This window comes from Protopterus annectens, chromosome 5.part0 (assembly GCF_019279795.1).
Source record: "Protopterus annectens isolate FY-2018-M chromosome 5.part0, PAN1.0, whole genome shotgun sequence".
Taxonomy (NCBI): domain Eukaryota; kingdom Metazoa; phylum Chordata; order Ceratodontiformes; family Protopteridae; genus Protopterus; species Protopterus annectens.
This window is the reverse complement of record NC_056735.1, coordinates 964515345-964523837: the sequence shown is the minus strand read 5'-3', so window position 1 is coordinate 964523837 and position 8493 is coordinate 964515345. Positions and strand designations below refer to the sequence as shown.

Below are 8493 nucleotides of genomic sequence, written 5' to 3'. Positions count from 1 at the left end.
TTTTTTTGAATGGTAGTCTGTTTTTTTTTTTTTTTATTTCTTAACTTAGAAGCCTTAGCTTGACTAGTGTTCAAAGCCCAAGATTGTAGTGTCGGCACTGGGAAGGATGAACTTGATTGAAATTAGATTGCTAACAGCCAAATAAGAGTACAGTAATGGTGTTCCCACCTTAAATGGCATAACAGTCAGCATAAACTAAGATAAAAATTTCAATGATAGTGTCTCAGTTAGAGTTGCTTTATTTTATGCATTTATTTAGCTAGTATCCTGGAAGCACATGTGCTTAGATTCTTGAAGGAGGTAGGAAGTCTTTGAAACTTTTGTCAAAAAAGGTTGAGATGTTGTTTTTCACATCTGAGGACAGACGGTTCCAAAGAGCAAGTCCTGTACATGTTTTCTCATCTATAGCCTGTTTAAATCTTGCTCTGGCTAAAATAAACATGTACTTTGTTCTCGAAGTGGTAATTTAAATTTAAGAAGGGGCATTAACCTACCATAAGTAAGAATTTGGAAATTGGTATGCATAACAGCAAAGCATCTTTTAAATATAGGCAGCCAGTCGTTCTCACTTTATTACAGAGATGTGTCCTATTATCTCCAGCAGAACAAACCATCTTCATTCTGTCATTAGAATTGTTTGTGTTTTGTGGGCTGTCTGGTTCTGATGTTCAGTTTTTGTTCTACTTACAACTGCTTCCTGTTAGGACTGTTCTCGGGTTGCCAATACAATATTGTTAATAACTGAATATTCATAAAATGACAGGACTTATGTGAATGTTAGCCTGTAGATCACATATAGAAGATCTCCAAAGAGGCACGAATGTTAGCCTGGGTGTGCTGAATGCAGAATATGTAATATTAACTGTTGGGAAGAATTGCACAACTGTCTCTCCTAAGTTTTTGTTTGACATTATATGTGCAAATATTTAATGTGATCTTCTCTAACCTCCCAGTACTCAAAAAGAGGTTTTAAAACCCGGAAATGTAACTAAGCTGCATAATAGCTAGAATAATGCAAAGTCATTCAAATTAACATGTGAAAATCACAAATGATTTCCTTGTTTTTTCTGCTGTGATCCCTAGTTGCTAGTGTGACATCCAGACCACACCTCTCAACTACCCATGATTTTGACTCAAATTTTAACTTGATCCCTATTAATCTCTCTTAAAACTGATGGCATTTGGAGAAATTAGGTGAATTACACTTAGTAAATTATGACAATAGTTATATGTATCTTTTATTTCAGAAAATGAATATTAATTAATTTCTGCTATTCTGTCAATGTCTCAACTTGATATTAATATTTTCCCCATACCTCTCAAAGCCTAAGGGGCAATGGCCCAAATATATGGGGCGTAATTAAAATATTGCTCTTATAAACTTAGAAAGTCAGAATAACAACAGGGTTTATGTTTACATGCATTTTTCTGATGGAAAATCAAATGTATGTCATTACTTAGTCTTAGTGACTTCAATCCTCAGTGACCTCTCAGAAAACTACAAATTTTATGAGGAATAGACCAAAAATATGAGGCAAAAATCTGTACATTCTGAGCAAATCTGGACAGGTGAGAGGAATGATTGTCCCTGATTCTTTCCGGATTTGTCCCGGATTCTGAGTTTAGAAAGTTAGAGCCTTCACTGAGTGGTGTATGTCCTGTTAACTGAAGGGGCTTTTGAAGCTGATTCGATGCTGCAGTTGTTGGGGCGAAGAAGATCAGAAGATGCAGTTGTAGTTGCAGTAGCAATGGCCAGTTTAGAGTACTATTCAATACTATTGTATGTCTTTGGAATGTGGAAGGAAACTGGGGCACCCAGGAGAAACCATATGAACACAGGGAGGAATTGCAGACTCTTCAGAGAAGGCAACCTAGTGAGAATCAAACCAGAGAACCTCTTGCTGTGAAGTGAAAAATGTTGTCTACTGTGCCACTGTGCCACCCCAAAAAAGAAAAACCGTGACAGTCTGAAATAAAAAAAATGTCAAAGTTCATGATTTCTCTGATTGCAGCAGCCCAAACATAAATGCTCAAAATCACCTTATATATCGTGTAGAATGTCAAGATCTGTTTGCTTACTGCAGTCCTTTGTCTTATGGCCTTTGCTACTCATCTTTTTTGTATATCTACAGCCTTAAAACTTTTTATAAGTACAATAGCACATTTAACTGTAAGCGTCCTAGTTGAGGTTGTTAGTAAGTCATTATTACATGCTCCACATTATGCCCATTTGTTCCACATTATGAGAACTGATGTTCATTTTGGAGATGGAAAGTTGAGAGCAATGCCTGAAAAAAGTAAGAACTTAGCAGAAACACTGGTAGTAGTACTTGAAGATTATGTGAGTGATGTTGCAGGAAAGAAAACTAACTCTTGCTGATACATATTTGTAGACCAAGTGAATTAACTTCTTGGAAAGCAACTAGTTTATAACATGTGTATGAGCCTGGATGTGGTTAGTATTTATTGTGAGACAGTTCTTTTGCTTTTTTTGTGATAGCAGGTGAAAAAAAGCATATGACCTAATAATTTGTTGGGAATTACCCTTTAATTTCTGTTTGATGTGTGGTCTTCCCCTTGCAAGTGATAAGAGGGCTAGGGAAGAGTTGATAGGTACTAAGTAATGCTCTCTAGCTAGCCTCCTTTTTATTATTATTGTAGATCTGTTACATTCTGCTTTGCACTTGGTGTGTGGAGATCAATTGGTCCATTCCAGACTAGATTTGTAGTACTTGCGGAGATACACTTGATGCTTAAGTTAGAAATTAGAGAGATATATGTTAATAATTACATTATTTTAATTACTTTTGTTTGGCAAGAGACATATTTAATTTATTTTAATAATAGTGGAATGTTGTATGACTTTTGAGTGAACATGCACTCTGAAATATAAAGTTGTTTGTTAGCAGCAGCCTCTAAGATGGTCATATTGACTGATTTGGAAACTGCCCAAAGTTAATCGTAATCCGCCACTAGCCACATGCATTTTATTTGAATGTGGGTTTTAATGCTGATTCAGTGAATTTGAGTTTCAAAGGCAGAGAAGTTTTAATGCTAAATCTGTTTTCATTGAGAGACTGTATTGCTTTGTTTAGCAAATGTCTATCAGTATTTGTGCTATAAAATTTTAAATAAAAGTTTTAAATTAAATCCAAATATCTGTAATCATTGAGAAGAAAAAAGTTGGCACACTGACAGTTTTGAACGGTGTTTATGGCAAATGGGGAGAAGTGAGGAAATATCAAAGTAATGTGAGGCTGGAATGGCTGTGTGTGTGTGTGGGGGGGGGCAAAATTATACGCATTTTACTTTCATGTAGTAATTCAGTAATTGTCTTATTACTTACTAGATGGATAAGTGGCTGAAACCTGGCACGACAAAAGAGCTGAAGCATGATATGGGAAGTGATCAGAGTACTTCTCAAGACATGTCCAACATTTTGGTGCAAAATACTAACCAGGCACATTCCTTAGTTTCTCAAAGAGGGAAAAAGAGAAAGTACTGTGATGAGTACATGAAATATGGATTTTTGTATGTGGGAAATGAAGACTGTCCTAAGCCCCAATATATGGTGTGTGGGGAAGTGCTGTCAAATGTTAGCATGAAACCTTCCCCACTTTAATGACATTTAGAAATGAAACATGCTAACTATAAAAACAAGGAATATAGTGTTTTCAAATGGTTTGTGGAAAATAACAAAAGATCGAATTTGACATCATACATCCTGTCAGGTAACGAAGATTATGAAAATGCAGTTGAAGCTAGTTACCGTATTAGTTACCGTATTGCAAAATGTGGTAAAAGTCATACTATAGCTGATAATCTAATATCTCCCTGTATAGCAGATGCCGTTTGATGTATGCTTGGAGAAGAACATGTGTGGAAAATGAACACCATCCCTCTTTCAAACAATACAATATCTCGAAGAATTGAAGAAATGTCTGATGATATTGAGATGACAGTAACAGCTAAAATTAAAAGCAGTAAAATTTTCGCTATTCAAGTTGATGAAAGCACAGATGTTGCCAATTGTGCTATTTTGCTTATTATTGCAAGGTATTTGAAAAATAATGAAGCTGAAGAAAACTTTTTGCTTTATCATCCTCTGTCACAACACACAAGGGGTGAGGATATATTTAATGTTATTGATTATTTCAAAGAAAAAGAGATTAATTGGTCTAATTGTTGTGGATTATGTACCGATTGTGCCAAGTCTATGTCAAGGATTTACTCTGGTCTTTGTGGTCTTGTCATGAAGGTAGCTCCCAATATAAGTTGGAGCCACTGTTGCATCCACAGACAAAGTTTAGCATGCAAGAACCTCTCTGGTGAATTAAAACATGTTTTGGATGAAGCTGTAAAAGTGGTGAATTTTATAAAGTCGAAGTCCACAAACTCAAGAATTTTCAAAGCTCTGCATGAAGAGATGATGAGTCCTCATTCTACTCTGCTCCTTCATACAGACGTAAGGTGTTTTTCTCATGGTAAAGTACTTACCTGGCTGTTTGAACTTAGATATGTAGTCCATGTGTTTTTTGAAGACCATCCTTTCTTCCTTGCTTCCAAGTTACACATCTGTAATTGGCTTCAGGTGCTTGCATATTTGTCGGATATGTTCCAGAATATAAACAAATTAAATCTGACACTTCAGAATAGCTCAATAACAGTCTTCAGTGTCTCAGACAAAAGTGAATCTATGATTAAAAAAATAGATTTTTGGAGGTCATGTCTTGAAAATGGCCAACCTGAGGTATTTGAAACTCTGCATAATTTCTTATCTGAAAACAAGCTTCATCTATCCTGGGAAATAAGGAAGAAAATAATTGAACACTTGACTGCACTAAAATCGGACTTCCAGAAGTACTTCCCCAAACCTGAAGAAGAAAACTATTGGATTTCAAATCCTTTTGAAGAACAATATGCCCAGGCAGCTAAATTATCAGTTAAGGAGAAAGAGAAGTTGATTGAACTTTCAACTGACAGTACTTTAAAAGCCGAATTCAAAGGACACTTTCTTATTAACTTTTGGGGAAACATCAGCGGAGAATATGAACAGCTTTCTGACAAGGCCCTTAAGTTTCTTTTGCCATTTACAAGTACTGAACTGGCAGATAGAGCTTTCTCTTCTTATGTCTTTATTAAAAACAAATATTGTAATAAGCTGAATGCACTTCCAGATTTATGATTACACCTTTCATGAGTTGAACCCAATTTCAAAAAACTATGTGCCTCAAAACAAGCACAAGGCTCTCACTAAATATGTGTAAGATAAAGTTGTTTAATAACTATTTGTGTAAAAATGTTTATTAAGTTTGAAATGTCTAATTGTATGATAACTTTTATATATGTGTGTGTGTGTGTGTGTGTGTGTGTGTGTGTGTGTGTGTGTGTGTGTGTGTGTGTGTGTGTGTATGCACTCTTTGTTCACTTTATTATAGAATTTTTTTTATTATTACATTTTATTAGTTACAACACATACATTGGACATAAAAGCAACTATTACAAATGACAGCAATATGAGGGGTACAGTTTCAGAGAAATGGACTGCTAAGGGGTACGCAAGTCAAAAAAGGTTGGGAACCGCTGTTCTATGCCATAAATAGCTGTTAGCTACTTGCAGCAAAAGAAAGTAGATAAAAATAGGTTTTTGTAAGAGGAGTCTTTTGTATTCCTAATAGATTTGATGACCCCCCCCCTCACACACTCTCATGCCGAGGTGTGACAATTCTCACTTCAGTAAATGATCCTTGTTATATGTTTACAAATGACAGGTAGTAGAACTCCAAACTAAGTCTGTCTGCTACTTCCCAATGCCTTCAGTGGGAGAATTTTCTCTCTCATGAATGATGCAGATTTAAAATGTGTTTTACTAGTTCCTCAATTATTTCTGTAATGTTCACCCTCCTTTTTTTTTCTATTTCATATTTATTCATACTTTGGTAACCAGGAAAGTAAACTGGTCCCAGGACCCTTTTCAGCCACAAGTTAGGCTACATTGGCAAAGATAATAGCAATTATTAAATGCACTTAGCAATACAAAGAAAAAAATACTGGTATAAAAACACTGAACAAGATTGCATGTGGAACACATAGCCAATGTGTGACAGTGACCAAGTAAATCATTGAGCAACATTTACTAGAATGTATACATTAATAATGCTTAACTAGACTATGTCATTTATTATAAATAATTCATTGTATGCACACATGTTGTACACACACACACACACACACACACACACACACACACACACACACACACACACACACATGCACGCATGCACACACACAGACAGACAGACACACACACACATATATAAAGTGTGTGTATGTGTGTTTCTGTATATGTGTATGTGTATAATACATATGTACAAAAGTATATGATTGTGTGTGTGTGTGTGTGTGTGTCTGTGCATGTGTATGTGTGTATCTGTGTGTGTATGCATTTAAACACAGTTAAGTACTTCTGATTTCCTTTTCTTAGAAGACGCTGTCCGGTTCGATTCTCAGCTAGAGCATCTTCTCCATGGAGACATGCGTGAATGGGCATACCTTCGTTGAAGGTTGTGCATCAGAGCTGGTAACTCGGCACGTAAAAATCAACTACCAATCATTAGCAGACCAGAATTCCACTGTGGCGACCCCTAAAAAAGCCGAAAGACACAACAAAAAGTGTTTTAATACAAGGGCACATACTAAATGTATGTTAAAGCAAATTTAGCAGCATATTATGGTTGCACTCTAACAATGTAAGGCACTGACTCAGAGTCAGTGGGACTCTCTAACAATGGATCTGCATGTACCAGATATGCACCCACTTCTGGAATGATGTCAGAAAAAAATATAAAAGGCCTTTTTATGAACAGTTATCAGTGCACATAGCTGATAGGGTTGCCACCTCACTCTCTTTCTGCAGTTCTGCCCTGTGTGTGTGTGTGTGTGTGTGTGTGTGTGTGTGTGTGTGTGTGTGTGTGTGTGTGTATGCGTGTGTGGGGTGGGGTGGGGGTGGGGGGGCTTGAAATGGTAAATGCATCGATGTTTTACAAGAAGAAAATATTTTCTGACTTTTCTCTAAATGTCACAGAAATCTTTGATACTACATTGAATTTATCTTAGAATATAAACTATTACAAATAACATTTAAAGCTTAGCATTTCAATACTGTGTTGCTACTTATGTAAATTTGTCAGAAGAGTTGACAATTGCCTTTAAACCCCTGACTGATCTAAGTGCCTTGTTTTGCTATGAAAGGAAAGTGTTAAGTTCTCTTCCTCTCTGCAATAAAACAGTGGAAAACAGTTCCACAGCTTTCTGTCTTTTTTTGTATCAGCTGATGTGTTCCTGACATTAGCAGGATTAATTGCCCATCTAAGATTGACAGCAGAACCTGACAGGGTAAACTACAGATTTAACTGTGTCTATGATATGTCATGCAGGTGGAGATTAATTTCTTTGCAGAGTATGTGAGAAGTTGAGTTAAAAAAGTAGGTGGCCTTTCCCTTCCTTTGACTCCAATGCAAGGAAATAAAAGTTTTAAAAACTACAAGTAGGTTTCCGGTACCTACACAATACTGGGACCATATTGTAGGGAGAAAAGAACCTCAACGATTGAGTTAAACTATATGAGAGGGTGGAGTTTTCTTTTAAGAGTGAACCTGCAAGTTACCCTAAAAATTATAGGCCAATAACTAGCCTTCAGACAATGTATAAACTATACACTGGAACTGATGCCTACAGAGTTTATAGTCATTTATCAGAAAATTAAATTATGGCAATAGAACAAAAGGGCAATAAAAGAAAGTCATATGGAAAAAAAGGATAATTTGTTGTTAAATAAAGTCATAGTGGAGAACTTTAAAAATGGGAAGAATGTAAATATGGCATGGATTGAATACAAAAAAAGTATTTAACAGTATCCCACATTCATGGATAAAAGAGTGTTTAAAAATGTATGAGATATAACCTACACTGATAAATTACATCACAGCAGCCATGAAACAGTGCCAAACCAATCTGCATTTAAGCCATGATAAAGGGCAAATTATTATTCCAGGGAAAAAAAATCCAAAGGGGGATATTCCATGGTGAATCTCTGTCACTGTTCTTTTTCCTTGCCCTTAACCCATTAAGCTGTCTGCTTAACAGATCAGGTCATGGCTATAATTTGGCTCCCAGAAAGCAACAAAGTTTAAAGACTTCTCATCTTTGTCTTTTTGTCAATGATTTAAAACCGTATAGTTCATCAGATGAGGAAATGAAAGCACAACTGAAAGTTGTCAAAACTTTTTCAGATGATATAAGAATGTCATTTGGTCTTGATAAATGTGCAAAAGCAACCCTTAAAGCAGGAAAGCTGCAGCACCAAGGAAATATCAGTTTGAGACAAGAATATAATATAAAAGAACTGGAACAAAAGGGAGTATATAAATATTTGGGAATTGAAGGATCAACAAAAAGCATGAACAAATGTGAATAAAACTTAGTAAGGAATAT

The 8493-nt window shown here is 35.8% G+C and overlaps 1 protein-coding gene across 1 annotated transcript; it reads left to right on the top strand.

Annotated features, from left to right (window-relative positions):
- The first annotated feature begins 3886 nt into the window (after positions 1–3886).
- Positions 3887–5185, top strand: LOC122802297 (zinc finger BED domain-containing protein 5-like). The gene has a single exon (XM_044071945.1). The coding sequence runs from the start codon at positions 3887–3889 to the stop codon at positions 5183–5185; it is 1299 nt and encodes a 432-aa protein (XP_043927880.1).
- The last annotated feature ends 3308 nt before the right edge of the window (positions 5186–8493 follow it).

Bases quoted from the DNA above. Each gene is read 5' to 3' on its own strand.
- LOC122802297 (XM_044071945.1), top strand. From the start codon at position 3,887: ATGAACACCATCCCTCTTTCAAACAATACAATATCTCGAAGAATTGAA.